We start from the raw sequence: 19,272 nt of genomic DNA on the forward strand, positions 1-19,272 counted from the left end.
TGCTCACCTGGAAGATCACAAGAGGTTGCTGAGTGGCTGGAATTCTTTCTGTGATGCATTGAGCTGGGGGCATCAGAGGGGGCCACAGCTGCTCCCCAGGAAAAACTGAACCGGGGTCAAGGTGTCTGAGTCTGATCCAAATATTTTCATCCAAGAAGTGGATAGCAAGGCCCTGGGTACTTGTGGGAGAGGGTAACTGGTTTAGGGGAGTGAGTCCTCTGGAATCATTAGCTGGTGGTCTAGCAGAAAAGGCACCAGCTCTGTGGCTAAACAGAACACTGAAAGGCCTCCATCAGGTAGAAGGTTCTAGAGAATCCAAGATTCTATTCTCTGTGAGGAATGATTAGTAGTCAGGTTTAGGAGATGCACCTTTGCAGTTGGTTTTAAAGACTGAGGTGATCTGAGGGGCTCATAGTCCCTAGATGAGCATTCGAGATGCTGTCCTTCCTGAAATGGCCCTGACTTTAAGCCATTAGGGCAGAGAGGAGGTCTCTAGGGAGGGCATGGCTCAGACATCATGCCCCTCCCCTACCTTGGTTTCTCTGCTTACCTACCCACTGTTCCAGGTAGCAATCTAATCAATTCCATTGTTGGCCCTTTGTCAAATTCCCCTGGTGGTGTCCTTCCAGTTAATTCTATTCTCCTCCTGAGATTCTCCGTCCATTTGTTTGTTTGTTTATTCTTATTTGGGCTGGCATTCTCTTTCAAGGCCAATCAGGTTACTTAAAAAAAGAAAAGAAGACTTTTTATTTCATCAATTAAATTATGTCATTTGAAAACAAAAAAATAAGCTCACTTCTGTGAAACTCTTACCATTTTCTCCCACTGGCATTCTCTCCGAAGTGAGTAAACCTCAGTTAACCATGATACTGGAAGAATGGGGGATAAATACAATTAAAACTTTAAGATATCTGAGTATCACCCACAAAACCTGCCATTGAACATATTGTTTATATATATTTAAACTAATTTAATTGCCTTTGGCAATATGCTATTTGCTATTTGCCTTTGAAACATGCTATAACTTCTATGGAAAAAGAGATAAGGGAATCTTTCTTTGTTGCAGGACGTTGTCATTATAAGTATCTGCTTTCCTTGCCCAGCATATAGAATATAAGGAATAGAAGTTTGAGTAGAATTTGTGCTTACCCTAGAACCCTTCTGGGTGATAAATCTCCTTTAATCCTCTAGCGGCTTGTTTTGTGGTGATGCTCTTTTCCCGTCAAAATGTCAAAGGCATGCAAATCTCAAAACATGGGAACACTGGTGAGTGCTTTGCATAGTCTCATGGATCCTTTGCCAGCCAACTGGGAAAAAGAAGAGGAATAGGGCTTATTCCACCAATTTCAAAGCGACCATTGGCTGAGTCCCACAGATGATATGGGAGTTATCCAAAGTCACATAGTGAGCTAGTGGCATGGAAAGAGACAGATGCCAGGCCTCCAAGCTGGATCATCTGCCCCAGGATATCTTCATTACTACTAATCACAATGCCTCAACTTCCATTGTTATGAAATACCCATCTACAGGCCTCTTCTGAGCAGAAAAACATGTTTGCTGGAAGGGGTAAGTCCTTCAGTTCTTGTCAGCCACTCCCATCTCAGAGGGAATGTTAATAGTTAATTAAAGGTAAAGTCCTATGGAACAAAGTACAGAGACGAGCAAAGTGGGAAAAAACAGATGGGTAAGCATGGAAAGGGACATCTAGGGGGTGACATAAGGTTCAGAGATGAACTTTTTAAACATTTTTCAGAGACCACATGGCATTCAACGTTCCCTATCATGTTCCTTCTTTTCTTGCTTGGAACCCCAACATGCCGTGGGAAATTCTGCGGCTTCTCTAAGGGCTTCTCCAAGACCAAAGGCATGTTGGCCCAGCATGGTTCTCCATCTCTCACCTTTTTTCCTAGGTAGCAGGTATCAAAGGGATATTTCTGGCAAACAAGAAGGTGGACGACCAGGTGAAGACATACATCACTTACAACAAAGGCAGGGATTGGCGCCTGCTGCAAGCTCCGGATGTGGACCTGAGAGGAAGCCCAGTGCACTGCCTGCTGGTCAGTCACTCAGCCTCATGGGAAGTTCACAGGGCAGGCTGGCCACCTGCGGAAGCTGTGTCAAGGGCTTTGTTTCGTCAAAGGGTCTTAGGAACTCAGGTGGTGCAGAGCAGTAATTTTCTAAAACTTGCAGGGCATTGGTGTGTGGACTCAGACTGCAGCACCAATTGGGTGAAAAGCCCAGTTGAATTATGCAGGCATTTAATGAGGATCTACTATGTGCTCCATCTCATAGTAAGGCAAAGAAACATATAAGAGAAGGAGCCTGTACTCAAGGGTCCCAGGCACAGCTCAGTAGTAGTAATACATCTATTAACTGATACTAACATGATGCATTGTGTTTTGGTAAATGCTTGCTAGATGTTGAGGCAAGCAAAAGTTGCTTTGAGAATCCAGGGGGAGCTTAGGCTGGAATGTCCATATGGGACAGTTAATCTATCAGCATTTCCAGGATTCCTGTTATATGGAATATTGGGGTAGGCACCATGGAAGACATGATGTGTGAGATGGCATCTCTGGCTCCAGGTGCTTCTGCTCTGTGTGAGGAGGCAAGAGGCTTCTTTAACAATAAAATCCATAATCTTCAGTGCCCTCTGAATAAGGACTGCTGTAAGAAATAATTCTAAGGTCCCAGAAATGGTTATGTTTCTTCTGAGCAAAAAGTTTCCTCTTGCCACTTATTCAAAAAGATTTATTAACCACTTATCTTATTCTAGACCCTATGTTAAAAATTGGGACTACAATGGTAAATACAGCAAATAGTGCCCTTTCCCTTTGTAATTTTCAGCCTTATTCCATATAATTTTTGCTTCAGGTACTAGGAGGGTCAGAGAGAAATGCCTGCTTACCTCTAGGAATTGGTCACAGCATGCATTTTTTTTTTTTCTCAAACCTTGCCCATGGCTTCATCTTATTTTAATCTGATTTTCTCTTTCTTTCTATTTCTTCATCTTCTTATTTGTATTTATTGTACAGAATATGTCTCTGTAAATCCCCAAGCCCTTTTAAGAACACTGCAGTGGGGATAGATGAATAAATAAATGAATAAATAGAGAACACAGACTTATATAGGTTTTAGATGATGGCTTCAAATATTTTAAGTAAAATTATAAATAAGAACAAAATATATAAAACAGAGACAGAGACAATCTGGCTGAAGAAGGTGGAGGGCCTGGCCTAGTTCACATAGCTTCCACTCTTCACTCCTCCCAGAGGGCCCTTACAACTCCAAGAAGCAGAATTGATGGTCAAGATCAGAAATGCGAGAATATTAGTGTCATCCTGGTAGAAGGAATGGTCAAGGAGGCTTCATAAAGCCAGCCATGAACTGGAACTTGGATAGGTTGGGTGAGGAAGAGAGGGAAAGGCACGAGATTGTGGTTGGGGGGCAGAGGCAGGAGGGGGTTTATGGAAGGTACTCAGTGGAGCTTCTAATGTGAGCATACCAGCTATCTCAGGTGCGGATATCTCCTGCCCAAAACTGTGTGACTCACCATCCAATGCCTTGCTATTTCTGGGAGCTGAACATTGGGAAGCCCATCTCTAGTGGGGCAGGGGTACAGGTGTCTGGAATTTCCTAGAATGAAACTATTTCTTTCTCCATTTTAGCCCTTCTGTTCCTTACATCTGCACCTGCAACTCTCTGAAAATCCATATTCCTCAGGAAGAATCTCTAGCAAGGAGACAGCCCCAGGACTTGTGGTGGCTACAGGTAAGAAACATTCCCTGTGCTTCTTCCTTACTGAGAGTGTCTAGAATAAATTTGTCACCTCTTTTTGGATCATGGACTCACTTGAGCATCAGATGAAAGCTGTGAGCACTCTCCCCAGAAAATATGCAGGGTTCCCCAATACCCATCTAAGAACCTAACATGCAGAGAGCTCCATACATTTGTAATTCCTAGGCTCATGCATCTTCCCCCCAGACACAGAGCAGTCCCCTGTGCTTAGCAAGAGGCCAGAGTTTCTCTCAAAGTAAACTGACCAATCAGAATGGTTGTTTGTAATAGGGAATCCACACTTTAAGAAAACATGATATATGAACTTCCTAGCTCACCAGATGTAAGTTGGGGTAGTTTTTCTCTTTACACAGATGATTATTTACAAAGGGTTCCATCCCAGAGCTGTTTTTAATCAGGAGGTCTCTGGTGCATGTAAAGGCTTGTTTACACATGATTAACCCCTTGGCTGAGAGCCTGAGGGCAAAGGGCAGAAAAACTTAAGGTTGCATTGTTGGAATCACTGTCCACTGAGCATCAGTCAGAGATGAAGATAAAGCAACTCTGAGATGAAAGCTGAAGTCTCCGGGGAGTATGCTCTGATTAGCATGCACTGCATTTCCATACACCTTTTCAGGAATACATTGATGGCATAAAGGAAGGCAGCCTGCTAATCTTAGAAGTTAGAGCTCTGGTGTTGGTCAGCTTATTTTTCTAATGAAAGCAGATAAATTCACAGTGACTTTCGGAGCTGGTACATTCTGTTTTCTCTCATCAACCCAAAGCTCTGGTCCCTGGAGTTCCTACTCTCTAGGGATGGCTTCCTTCTCCAAGCCTACAACTGTGTGAGCTTTTAGATACCACCAGTGATGAACCACTCTCATCAGATTGACAGCTGGCATAGCCTTCTGGCATTTTAGTCAACTCCTGTCAACCCCAGATGGTTGACACCATAGTGGTATTAAACAAGCCCGCTATGCTTAATACCACTGGCTTCAGGGAACCCAGGCTGAGGAGAGATGAAGGCAGGCTCAGTTGCTGTTCCCCTAGCTGGAGAAGTGATCCTCACACTCTGCAATCCATGTGGATTGGTTTTTCCAACTCAAGGGCTGTGGGACCCTATGCCTCTCCTCAAGACCTACAGGAGGTCTGAACTGGAAGCTACATCAAAAAGTAGGGATGAATAATAAAAGTTAATATTATCTGAATATTTAGTGTGTAGCCAGGCATTGTTCTTTGTGGCTTGACCACTCTGAACTTCAGTGTTTTCATTGGCAAAGTGGGCATAATAGTACCAAAATAACAGAATTGCAGGATATAATGAAACAATGAATTTAAAATGCTTAGAACAACGGCCAGGCGCAGTGGCTCATGCCTGTAATTCCAGCATGTTGGGAGGCCAAGGCAGGTGGATCACCTGAGGTCAGGAGTTTGAGACCAGCCTGGCCAACATGGTGAAACCCCGTCTCTACCAAAAATACAAAAATTAACCAGGTGTGGTGGTGCATGCCTGTAGTCCCACCTACTAGGGAGGCTGAGGCAGTAGTATTGCTTGAACCCAGGAGGCAGAGGTTGCAGTGAGCCAAGGTGGTGCCACTGCACTCCAGCCTGGGTGACACAGTGAGACTCTGGCTCAATAAATAATAAATAAATAAATAAAATGCTTAGAACAGTGCCTGGGGCATATTGAATACTCACTACGTGTTACTTATCATCATTAATGTTATAGAAGTTAAAACTCTTCTTACATCAGAAGAATATAATGTGCTCATCTCCTTCAATAAATCCATAAATCCGATGCATGCACTATGCACACAGAGAAACTCAGGAAACTTGTCCTCCTGCTTTCCAGGCTGAGCCCTGACACTTATTAGGTTTGTGCATTTGGCTTAGTTTTTAAACTCTGAGCTTCATTTTTCTCATCTGTAAAAGTGTGGGGTTGTTGTAAAAATTAGAGATGGAAGTATGTGTCTATAAGACCCAGCAGAGTGCACAGAGCATCATAAGGTAGTATTAATGGTAGTTGTTATTACCTGTGACCAGCATATTGCTTCTAAATTAGTACTTTGTAAATTAGCAAACACACAGACATTAAAGATTTATTTTTGAATTTTTTTGTCCCATATGTATCAGAATTGCTAATTTCTTTTTATCTCCCCTTGTAATTCTTGAGGCTTTTTGCCATGCCCTGGATCTTTGGGAGGGCTATAACTCAGCTGATGAGATCCTGATGAAAAGCCAGGGCTAAGTCACTGGCGCATGCCTCTTCATACCCAGCTTCTCCTTACCCTGCTTGCCCTGGACACCTTGGGAGGTTATTTGCCATCAGGAAGATAACTATGACGTCAGCCAATTATGCCTTCAGTGGCCTGCATGGAGCCTGCCCCTGCAGGGTCCTTTCCCATATCCATGCCTTCCACCTGCCTTCAGGTGTCAGTCACCCTGGGCTCTCTCCACTCCCACTGCTGACTCCCTTTTCCCACTTTGCACTGAGATGTGGTCTCAGGGAAGCTGCGTGGATAAAAGTATACCCTGGGATTCATCTCTTAACTCCTGGTTGAGGACATCTCCGAAGGCAGATGGAAATCTAGTATAGAGAGTTTGGCAATTGCCTTTTGCAAGCAGAAACACTAGGGTTCCTAATATCCTTAACACTGTGGTTTCAAGCTAGTAATAAAGACCTCACATCCTCGCAGTGCCTTACAGCATCCAAAGCTTGCTTTTCTTGCCTTGATTGCATAACTGCACGATGACGTAGAGATGGCAATTACTATACTCCTCAATTTAGAGATGAAGAGACTGTGGGCAGGTGGAAACAGGTGTCATGTCCCAGCCCACAATCTCTCTGATTCCACCTCTGGTGCTCTGTTCTGTAGCCCTTCAGCCAGACCCATCTCTGAGCCCCTTTCCATGCCAGCTCCACAGCTAACCAGACCCCCTGCCAAACTTCCTGTAAACTCTGAATGTTCGCACCCTCCTATTGTTCTTTCTGTGGAGGCCCTCCTCCCGCCCCTGCCCCTGCAGGGGCAAGTTGCTTGTATACTGTCAGCTTCCTCCCCCACTGAGCCTGTAGCCACCCTGTATGGGCAGCAACTCCCTCTGGCATGAGTGGTGGTGAGAGAAGCGTAGCTAGCCCTCAGAGGACTTCAATATTCTCTCCCTTTTATTTTATTTTTTTAATATTTAAGGAGCAGAGAAGGATAGCACTGGGAGGAAATGAGGGTAAAAGCAAGTTGTTTAAAACTTCCAAAAAGGGCAATGGGCCCTCCATCATTTACCAGCAAAGCTGTTGGTGAGAAAAGATCCCAGTTCTTCTCCATCTCACTCTCCCTCCTCTCTCATCATACCACTCAGGTGGGCAACAGCTGCATCCCCTTCTTCCAACATGGTTGGCAGCCACTCTAGCTGAGCTCCAATTCCACTTCAGCCAGCAAGGCTCATTTTTCAAATCCTCCTTCTCTGACACCATAACTCTGACACCGGCTCTTCCTATCAGAAATCACCCACAGAGCCACCTAAGGACTGTACATGTTCAAAGATCAACTCCTCCTGGGTACATCTTTTCTGTCCCTTCATCTGGGAACCAACTTTCTGGTCTCTGTGATCAGTAACATTTTCTTTCAGAGGTCTCTTCAATTGACAGAAGATATTTCCACAAATAGAGTTCACTGTGAGCCTTGGGTTCTTACCACCATAAGGCCCCCAAAATCCATCTAGTCGAGCTTTGAAAGAGAGGCTAAAGATGTTGACAGAACCAGCTTCTAAGGAAGGTGAGGGATGATAAGCTAGATCCTTAGAAGCCATGCCAGGGATGGAAGATACACAGCTGTGGAGCAACAGTGCTCCTGCCTCCCTCTCTCTCTGTCACCCTTGGTAGACATCTGTTGATCACCACCACATTCTATTCTGTCAAAACCAAAGAATCCTTCTTAACACAATGCTCCAGGTTAGCACAACCACTAAGTGACTCGAGCTGATATTCTCCTCCCCATTTCCCTTTACTTTCCTTACCTGTGTCTTCTAAAACCTGTATCTGGGGAGTTGAATTCCAAATTCCAGACAGAACTCCATGGATCTACTCACCAAGCCTCTCCCTACTCCTCCCACACCTACTGCCTGAACCCTGAGCCCTGAGCCCAGGGGTTATTTTTGAAATCTTGAGTCTCAAAACAAGTTGGCTATCTGTGTGCTCCCTGATGCTGATGGAAGCTTGACAAGCTGTAGCCTGGCTTTAATTTCTCATCTTGAAGCATTAAATGTCAGGAGCTCAATTAACATTTTCATTATTGCATTTTTGTTGTGCTCCTATTTAGGCTACAGATGTGTGGGAGCTAACATTCTCTTCCTGCTATTTTTAAAGAAAAAATATCAGCCAGTAAGATAAACTCTTACATGTTTAGGGTTCCTTCCTGGTTGTCAGAACTTCCTCAAGTGCACATCAACATTGGAACATGATCCAATCATTTGTTTTCCCATTCATTCATTCCACAGTTATTTATTGAGCACTATTAGGTTGGGGGCCTCTTTTAGGCTGTGAGAAGAGGGCTGCTCATTGGGAAAACTAAATCAATATAGATGGACTAGAAAAGCTTGTCCACTTTCTTTTTAATAAGCATAGCCACAAGGTGATGGAGTGCCAGGGGAAGAAAAAGAAGGGCAGAGAGGAGAGTGTGAAGGGATGGAAGCAGCAAGTATGGTTGGTCTAGGCATAAGCCAGGTGACTTCTTTTCCTGCCATGCTTGATGGCCATGGTATGCTGAATGTGGTCATCTTCTTCTGGGCACCGTATAATTTAGGTTACATAATCTGTACCATTGGGTCACTCAACTGCCTGGCACTCAAAGGACATGCTGACAAGTTTCAAACAGACACACAGTTACGCACATACACACACACACACACACACACACACACACACACACACCAGTTTTTCTCAGGCTCCTATGCCAGATTTCTCCATATGTGTCTACTCTTCCACTCTTTGCTTCCTTCAGGGGACACCTGTCGGGAGCAATGTGAGAGATTATTGGTATACAGACTGAATAATTCAAGAGACCTGGACTAATCGATATTGTCTTTGACTCATGTCATTGAATGATGCATTTCTGTCATACTATTTAGATTTTTTCCCATATTGGGTTTTTCATCCTGCTGGGCTTTTGATATGACACCAGAAAAGAAACTGCACAAATTAGCTGTAAATATCACTTAGAAAACCTTTACTCTCTGCTCCCCCATCCCTCAGCCCTAAGCACACTTAATTGGTAAACTCCTGACAATCTCAAATGATCTGCTTATGTTTCAGGCAACATTGGCCCGGAGCTCTCATATACTGATATTGGTGTGTTCATCTCCTCTGATGGGGGCAACACATGGAGACAGGTAACTGGGTGAATTGACAAAAAGGGAGGAGGCATTTAGAGTAAGTTCTACCAATCTCTCTCTCCATCCTATAGATTCTCAGCCTCATTATGACTTTGTAATTTCAAAACATTTGAAGCAGCTGTTCAGTTTGGTCAATTTGGCTGGCAGGTTAGAGGGGTAATGGGGTATAATGAGAAGGGCATTGGGCAGGGAATAGGAGGAACTGGAATTTTCCCAGTTCACTTATTCTTTCCTTCAGCCATATGTATGTAACAGGTCCAGATGCTAAGTACTGTGCTGGTTGCTGGGGATACAACTGATAAAACTGTTTTTATCATTAGTGTGCCAAGACTTCTTGGCAAGCTGGTCTCTTCACCTTTGGGGATGTGTTTCTGTATCTACAAAATGCAAGGATTGGAACATTAAAACTGACAAAGCCATGGAAGTCAGTGGTTGTTTAAGTATTGTGTAGACTGTCTTGAGTAAGTATGAAACAGCTTATATGCTTATATGTGAGTAAGTATGAAACAGATATATGACTGCATGAAATGTTAATTCAGTTTTACAAACACTTACAGCAATGCTGTCCAATAGAATGTTCAGCGATGATGGAAAAGTTCTGTATCTGTGCTTGTCCATGCAGCTATGGAGCACTTGAAATATGACTACTGTGTCAGAGGAACTTAATTTTTAATTTTATTTATTTTAATTAATTTAAATGTAAATACTCTCTTATGGCTACTATATTGGACAAATAGACTTATACAGTGTCAACTAGTTGTCAGGCTCCAGGAGGTAATTGAATACTTTGGAGTCCCTTTCCTTAAAAAGCTCAAAATTAAATAGGAGAAATGGGATCGTAGCTAGCTAAGTATAGTTCAGGGTGATAATAATATTTTAGTGGCATTATTAGCATACAAAGAAAAGAGACGAATTGATCCTGCTGGAGAAACCAGGAAAGACATCACAAGGAGGGGTGGCATTTTACTAAGTCTTAAAAGTGAGACAGTTTCTCCGTGGAGAAGACAAGAGAAAGACAATGAATATCTTGTTAGACAAGTTCCTGTTTGGATCCCTTAGTGAAGATGGTCATCACCACCATCATCATCATCCCCATTGCCACCAGTGTCAGCACTACCAGCGTTGTAAAAATTAACAAGTACTTACAAGACAAAAGCAACTATGTCAAGTACTGCAAGGCACACAGTCAATAATAAGTTAAGGTTCCTACCCACAAGGCCATAATCAGGTGGCTGGGGAACAGATACATAAATAAGATCATACCCTTCAAAATGTAAAATAACCTATTACGAGAGCCAAAGGAGGGTGGAAGCTGGAATACAAACTCATCTGGTAAAAAAATCTCCTCATAGGCAAACCATTTCTGGAGATCTCTCTACCTCAAGAAGTAGCTCACCTGACCAACGTTGTCACTACTTTTCTTTCCTCCTTTCATAAACAGCTAAGGAATCCACTTTTTCACTCCAGTACTAGACAGGGCAAAAATGAGCAGTGGCCAGATGGTGAAATCAAGAGGAAAGGATAAGGATAACTTCTCCCTCCTCCCCAGTGCCTCTTCCTGTGTTCCTCATTCTTAGGGTTCAACCCAGCATCTCCATTATGTGGCTTATCACAGAACCATCCTTTAAGCTCTGGAGAGAAAAGCCTAACATTGCAGACTCAGAGTCTATGTTTATACCTGGAATATAAATGAGTCACCCTTAGGTCCTTTGTGCATTGGGGCTTATCATTAATAGGGACATTTTTCTTTTCTTTGAAGATAAATATGTAAAAAAAGAGGTTTAGGACTGAGAAACTACTTTTCTCTCTAAGGTTCCCTGGGGCATATATATAGGCGGCCCCATTCCTCTTACACATTCACCCCTTAAATCTGACTGTATCATCTCCTTATCCTCTTCTAGCCCTCTTCACTTAACCCACCATCCCAACTTCTCCATCTAGGCTGCATGAACCACCATCAGTGGTTAAGTGCTGTAGGAATTCTCCAAGCATAATTTCCCCTAGAAGATCTACAATTGAGATTAGCTCTCTGCTGGAGAAATAGTTTTCCTGTTTAAGGTTGGAGATATAAAAGTCATATCTGGTATAAGCATTGATATATGTGGGCTTAGGTCTGAAATTCTCTTAACTCGGAACCTTGTATTGAAGTCAGTGCTTAGAAAATGCCTATGGGTAGATGGAGGGATGGATGGTTGGATGGAATACTGAATAAGAGAATGAATGAGTGAATGGATGGATAAGTAACAGACAAATAGATGAAATAAAGAATGAATAACGTTAGGTCCCTGGAAGTACTGTGTTTCAATGACCACTTAGAGTAGGGATTCATAGACACCCAACATGGGTCTTCATCCAACTTGCAGGGAGGTGGTGGCTATATCAGTTATTAGTTTTACCATAGTGGGTAGGAAATTGTCTTTTAAGTTCCTAGATAATGTATAAACAACACTATAAAACACAGACTATTGACAAATTAGCAAACATCTGAATAGATGAGGAAGAAGAGAAGGCTGAGTAGTAACTTAGTTAGCTGGAAAGATAGGGAAGTTTCTTCAAAGTCATACTTCTGTTGGGTTACCTAGTTGAGCATGCACCTTGTTGCTTCACCTTCATGTAGCATGCTGGTTCACAGTACTAGTAGTGGAAAGAGCCCTGGAAATGCAATATGAGTGGCCTAGGGACAGTTATTTGTTTTCTGTGAGCCCATTTCCTCATCAATCAAATGGAGATAATACTTGCAAAACTATCTGATAGTGCTGTTGGAAGGCTCAGAACCTAGATGAAACAATATATGTGAAAGACTGTAAACTGTTAAGCACTATGCAAATGTAAGGTGTTGCTATGATTGTTGTTGTTGTTGTTATTGTTCCAGATCTTTGATGAAGAGTACAATGTCTGGTTCCTAGACTGGGGTGGCGCCCTCGTGGCCATGAAACACACACCTCTGCCAGTCAGGCATTTGTGGTAAGGAGAGCTCCCTACCCTATTAATGAGCTAATGAGCAGCTTTTTAGTGGAGAGGATTGTGATGAGTTATTCTGCATGGTTTTGTACCCATTTGTAAATTTCCTCATCCATTTATTTATCCATCCATCCATTTAATAGCCTTTACATCATCTAACTCATAAGCAGCAATAGTAGGCCAGATAATTCAGATGGGGAGGTGTAATGAATGGGGTGGGTGGTAATGAGTGGTCAGATAAGGCAGAAGACAGCAGGAAGGACCTGCAGTTCAAGTAGCCAAGATCAGTAATCCAAAATAGGAGAGATGGAAATTGGAAGAGGAGGGTTAGGTACATGTAACAGTTACTGAGTTCAGTTCTGGAGAAGTTGAGTTAGTGGTTTCTATGAATATTTCAGCAGAAATGGCCATGAGTTGTCAGATATATTCATCTGAAGTTCGGGAATGGTCTAGGCTGACACTTTAGCTTTGACGTCATTAACCACTAGGTGGTAGTTAAAGCTATGGTAGTGGGCTCAATGCCTCAAGAGAGTGGGTACAAGGAGAAACCAGGGACTCCTATGGACTCTGCTGAAAACTAATATTCAGACAGCAGGAAGAAATTATGGGACAGACTAAAGAGAAATGGCCAAAATATAGAAACTAAGGGGAAATATTTTCATGAATGCTGAAGAAAGGGGTGATTAATAGCATCAAATTCTACAATCAGATCAAGTCAGTTATGGAATAAAAAACAACCTAGGATTAAGCAATAAAGGAGGTTTTTCATGATTTTTGTTAGAGTAGAATTGAAACAGAGGTGGGGATGAAAGTAAGACTATAATAGATTTATAAACGAATGAGCTACTGAATGGATGATAAGCAATGAAATGAAATAGAGACAGTATAGATTATTCCTTTCAAAGAGTAAGATTATGAAATGGAGCTGACAGTGTATATGCAAGACCTTCCACAAGGACAGAGTTGAATGAGAATAGATGATGATGATGATGACGACGACGACAACGATGACGACAACTTGTTGCTGTTGTTGTTTTGTGTTTTTGGCAGGGAATGGATGAGTCTCATTTGTATTTATGCCCTGAAGGGAAAGAATTTCACGCTTCAGATTCAGCAAAGTGAATATTTGGAAGACTGAATATTTGTGGGTGGAGAATATCCTATGTAGAGTACAGTTGGTCAGATTCACATGGGCAGGAAGGTGGACCCTAGCCTAACTACCAGGTCTTAGATATTGGGAGATAAACAAGTTTAGAGTAAGAATCTTACTGGAAAGCATCAGACTGTAATCAGGAAAGGCTTAGAATTCCCTAATGCCAAATCCAAGCTTCAGTCCTTTTGGCAAGGACTTAAGAAGGATTCTCTCAATTTGACCATTTTAAGTGAAACCGTATGAAATCGCCATTTTTAGGTCAAAAATGATCAAATATTACCAGTTTCTTAAAGCTTAACCTAGCTTATAGTGAAATAGTTCTACCACTATGATATGGAGAGATTGTGCATATAAATGTTGAAAAGATGCGTGGAGCCATTTGTAAGGGGAGAACTCTCCCACCTCAAGGATGAGCTTGTAAAAGTTCCCAGTGTAATTGTTTCTTATCCTTTTGCTACTGATTTATATAGTTTTTTGGTAGTATCCAAAGACTGTAATTGCTTGATATTAATGATAGTCAGTATTTATTAAGGGACTTTCCAGGCATTGTTCTAAACCATTTACATGAATTATCTCATTTAATCCTGCCCAACCTATGTATGTAGGTACCTTTTTATCACCCACTTATAATGGCATCAAAAAGCAAACATGTTAAATACCTTTCTCAAGGCTAGACATGTATACCTGGCAGCACCAAGTTAGATTTCTGTCATGGATGCTCTTCTGTTCTGGCTGCTAATTTTCTATATACTATAACAAGCACACCTAGGCTTATGACATAGTCCCTGCCCTCCAGGAGACTATACTCAAGATAAGGTGTTTAGGCAGTACATGTGTGACTAGAAGTGAAAGCAATGTCTGCTAAAGGATGCCAGCTGTCTGTATTGCTGGAATACTGAAGCCTGGTGTGTAAGGAGCCTGGCATCCTTCTCTCAAAGGTCAGCCCTCATGTCATCTCCTGCAGCAGGTGACATGAGGGCTGACCTTTGAGAGAGGGATACCAGGAGTTACAGGAGAAGTGAGAGGCAAGCCAGGGAAAGAGGAAACTTTGACTGAAGTCCAGAATTCAAGTAATGTAGGGAGTGTTCAGGGTACTATTTGATTGAGACCAAAAATGTAAATAGAGGTGGGTAGGACTCAGACGAACTTACATGACAGTTTAAGGGATTAAAGTTGGTCTGGTAGGTAATTTTTTCTGCTAACAAAACCCATCTGCCTCTGTAGAGGAAAGAGCTATCTCTACTGTGGACTGAGTAGGACTTGCACTCTCAGAGAAGACAGCTTGAGCCTTAAAACAAGCTTGTTTTTAAACCAAGCAAGGCAATGTTTCTTAGCTCCCATCATGTTAAAAACTTCCATCTAAATCTTCATAAGAGAGTTGATAAATGTCCTACAGACAGACTTAGCTGGCCTGGTTTCTTCCCTATAAGTCCTGGAGAAGAGGCTAGCAACCGACCCTTAAACTTGGCCATCACTCTCCTTGATTGTGGTAGGGACCTAGCGCGCACTTAATCATTGATTCTTAAAAGCATTCTGCAGAAGTTTCCTTGTGCTGAGGAAAGAAAGAGTTTATTTTTGTCATTTCCTTTTGGTGGTAGAAGAGAAGAGCATATTTGACATGGCAAGAGTACATGGAAGAGAGTTTTGGTTTTGTCAAATATTAGCATCCTTACATCTAACCGTCCAGTCTGATCCACAAAAGTTTATCTCCAAAGACTACCTCACTTCCAAATGGAGTACTTGTCTGATTATGCCTGGAAGGAAGCCATCCAAGTTGGGAAAATTACTCAATATTCATTTAGGGATATTTATGTAGGACCAAATCATGACTCTCAAAGTCATCACTACTAAGTTTGAGTTTTCCCTTGTTCAATGTAATATCCCTTTTCTTGGTAAAAATGTTTATAGAGCTCAGAAAAAAAAAAGAACTGCACTGCCACTGAATTTCCTCTTATAATAACAATGATAATATCACCCTCCATTTGTTTGGCTATTCTAACTTACAAAGTATTAAGAATGATTTTTCAAACTAAGCTTTTGAAATGGCATTATCCCATTTATAGGATGTTGATACTGCCATTTGTCATAAATGCTACAAATGTTTTCTTGAACATGACAGAGACCATGATTTTTGCTTACTTGCCTTTCTATGAATGCCATTCTCTAAAGCAATCCCTCGAAGGGGTTAAATGCCAGGTGTTGAGTATATGTGTTAGAAAACAACAGCAACAACAACAAACTCATTTGGGAATTATCCTTTGTACTCCTCTTTCAAAGGCTAAGTGAGTGTTTTGTAAGGGCTTGACAATGTTATTATCATCAATGTTTTCTTATGAAATTGTTGACTGATCTTGTCTCCTGTTTGTGAGATACAAGCTTCTGAAACTTAAGCCAGCTTTTTCTTCACTAGGAGCTTCTAATTAAGTGACAACCCTCAAGGTAAACAAAGCTCATTTTAAGAGGAAGATAGGTTAGGTAATCAGTTCATTGCCATTTTCTGTCATAGATCTCAGACTGACATTGTTTTATGTACAGATGTATGTATATTAATATTTGAATAGGAAAAAGACACCAGATTACCCACTGGGATGTAGTGGCTCTCAGATTTAAATAATAGCTACATCGCCTTTAAGAGAAAATAAGAGTAATAATTGAAAAGCTGGGGAAACTTTAGCTAGGCTAACAAGGCATGTTGTTTCCTACAAATTGAAATGATAGGTAGCCAGATAGGCATGAACGCAAATAGCATACAAATGAATCCATCTGTTTGTGACCATGTACATTTGGATGCATTGAGATTAGAACTAAGTGCTATTTCAGGGAAACCCTCCATCTCCTTTGTACCTGAGAAGCATTAGAGTGAGATAAACAATGGGCCCCCACTGAATAGAGAGATCTGATGAAAACTCACAATCGGCAGAGCACCTAATGGGCAGGTAGACAGGGGTGTGACTGTTTGCTTAGCCCTGACAAGCTGTCAGTGTCTCTCAATGGGATGTTCTTGGAAACAGAAAGGAAAACATCACCTGGCCTTTTGTGTTTCTTTGGTTGTGTGTGCTTGCATTTTGTTCAGAGAAACTTTCGAATGAAAACAATAGTTCCAAACAATACATGCCTCTGAAAAGCAAAAGTGCATGTACTGTTCTGAAGAACTTCCAGGTGGCTAAAATGCTACCACCTCATGTACTGGGGATAAAATGAAATGGAGCAATACACCTTACCAGAGGAAGGAACATTGATTCTCAATGACCACTGTAGCTCTCTATTTCTGTGCTAGAGACTTCTGAGGAGGATTCTGATTGTTATTGGCAGATTCTATTCCTTTCAGTTTATGTCATGTTAGTATCATAGTCATAGACACCTGAAGTAGGAAAAGGTCTTATAGAAGTCATTTAAACTAGTATTATACCTGGTGTAGCTGATTCTTTTGTGACACCCCCAAAAAGTTACCTCACTTTACCAGAATATCACAGTGCTAATTGACCTGCAAATACCCACCTTACGTAGTTCCCATCTTGTATAATGGCTTTAGTTGTTAGAAAGATTGTTTTTCATGCTGAGCAATAGTAAATCTACTTGTAATCTCTGTACATTGACCTGTAATATGCCACTCAGATCTATGCAGAATAAGCCTGCTACAGAATTACGTATGATTTTTAGAAAAGTACAGCTGGGAAGGACCTCAATGTATTTCTTAGAAATATCTTAGGCTAGAAAAGCCTTTTTAAGTTCTGGGAAATGACATGATATGCAACTCAAGACAGATTTTATTCATTTGTTCATTTATTGCATACATATTTGTTGAGCATATGTTATTTATCTAGCATTAGAATAGGCGTTGGGATACACTGTTGAATGGTAGTGTGTACTTGGGAACTTATATTCTTATCCACAAATATTTGACTGTTCTCTTTAGAAGGGTCACATGGAAATCTTTATTCTATCTGTATGTTATTCCCTTATTCTATCTGTATGTTAAATAATTAATAGTTCCACCTATCTAACTACATTCTGTCTAATTTCCTTCACTGACATTATCCCTTTTTGGTAGTCGATAAATAGCCCTTTAAAATATTTGGAAACTTTCTCATTTACAAAAATTAAGATGCAGTGGTAATTAATTCAGTTTTTCTTCTTCTTTTTCCCTAAGCTGCCTAAAATTCATATAACCTGTTTCTAGAACCATTTGCTTTTTACCTTTAATTACTCTTATTGTCAGTTTTTCTACACTTATTAAAATTGAACATAGTATTTAGGATTGGGTAGAAGGATGATTTCTTTTCTTATGCTTGTAATATATCTGTGAGCACATCCTACACTCATGGTGGCTTGATTACCTCTCATGATAGTGGCATTGCCAGAAAATATTTAACTTGTAGTTGACCACTGACTCCAGTTTCTTTCCAGCTTTATATATTTTATTAGCTAATTTCATTTCTCTAGTGGTAGGTCTTGGTGTTTTTGTTTTTTTTGTATTAAGTATTCTGCTTTAAGTTGTTTCTGTCTTATAAATGACTTCCAAATTTACATCCCTAATTATGATGAGAAATCTAGATCCATCCATCGAAAGGTCTTCTTAACAATATTACAGTATGGCAGTCCAAAAAGCATCAATCGTGACATGGACCAAAACAGAAACAAACAGATGATAAACAAAAATTAGCTGTGTGTGGTGGTAAGCGCCTGTAGTCCCAGCTTCTCAGGAGGCTGAGGCAGGAGAATCGCTTGAACCCAGGAGGCAGAGATTGCAGTGAGCCGAGATCGACTCACTGTACTCCAGCCTGGCAACAGAGCGAGACTCTGTCTCAAAAACACACACAAAAAAAAAAACAACAAAAAAAGAGAAAGAAACCAAAAAAACTGCTTCTCCTGATCTTCTAATTTCCCCCTCAATTGTTTAACACTCCCCCAAATCAATATTTTCCATGACTTCTTTCTTTTGCTCATGCAACCTCTATATATTTTGTTACCAAATTCATTGACTTCATCTCTAAAAATAACCTAAATATTTCCATTTTTTTCCACTATTAATAATCTTCATCCAAGCCCCATCTTGGTGTGGTCTCTTAAATTACCACCCCTCCCCAACTCATTTCCTTTAATCCACTTTGGGTCTTGACAATCCATTTATCACAGAGAAGTGAAACTTGTCTTTTAAAGCTTAAATCAAATTATATTATTTCAACTGAAAATAAGGTCCTTCATGATTTGACTTCTGCCTTATTTTCTTCTACTAATTCTTTCAACTAATCCCTGTTCACACTAAGCTACAGCCACTGACCATCTTTCTGTTCTTCTCACAGGGCAGCTTTTTCATATTAGACCTTTCCTGTGTAATGGTTTTCTCCTGAATCTTTACACGGATACTCCACTTATCATTTAGATTTCAGTTTAAATGTCACCTCCATAGAAAGGGCTTTCTTAAATTTTTAGTAGAAAGTAGCTGTTTGGTGACTATCAAATCACCTTATTTTAGTTGTTTCCATGATATTTATTTCTAACTCATAGTTTTGCATTTATTTATTTCCAAATTGTTCATCTCCTCACACTAGAAAGTAAGTTCCGTGGAAGCTAGGACCTTTCCTTTTCTGTTCATTTCTGTATCCCTAGAACTGAGGTCACTGCCAGATCAGTCACATAGTAGTAGGCATCAGTAACATTTTGATAAATTCATTTTATTTGACTTTGATTCTGTAGTCCTATGTTGCCACTATTTGGAGATCAATTGGAATTTTACTTCTGTCTCCCTGAGTATTGGCAATCCTACTGATTTCAATTTCACCTGTGGAGCTATTAAGGAATTCACAGTTCCTTTGTCTTGGCCATTAATGAGCTACTGACCTGAGGAGGAGAAGGTACATCCCTTGGGGATACCATTCAATATAGAATTCAATATATAATATATCACCTCAGGATATTTGAAAACTTCTAGTCATCAAAATAATAATAATAATAATAATAATAATAATAATGTTTCACAAATGGCAGCCTATCCAGAC

At 40.8% G+C, this 19,272-nt stretch overlaps 1 protein-coding gene across 1 annotated transcript in view; it reads left to right on the forward strand.

Annotated features, from left to right (window-relative positions):
• Positions 1–19,272, forward strand: part of SORCS3 (sortilin related VPS10 domain containing receptor 3) — a 616,732-nt gene that overhangs the window by 512,075 nt on the left and 85,385 nt on the right. The window contains exons 10-13 of the mRNA XM_003825558.7: positions 1,911–2,057; positions 3,666–3,768; positions 9,080–9,156; positions 12,032–12,123. Coding sequence (XP_003825606.2) covers positions 1,911–2,057; positions 3,666–3,768; positions 9,080–9,156; positions 12,032–12,123 — 419 coding nt within the window. The remainder of the gene's footprint in view (positions 1–1,910; positions 2,058–3,665; positions 3,769–9,079; positions 9,157–12,031; positions 12,124–19,272) is intronic.

This window comes from Pan paniscus, chromosome 8 (assembly GCF_029289425.2).
Source record: "Pan paniscus chromosome 8, NHGRI_mPanPan1-v2.0_pri, whole genome shotgun sequence".
Taxonomy (NCBI): Eukaryota; Metazoa; Chordata; class Mammalia; order Primates; family Hominidae; genus Pan; species Pan paniscus.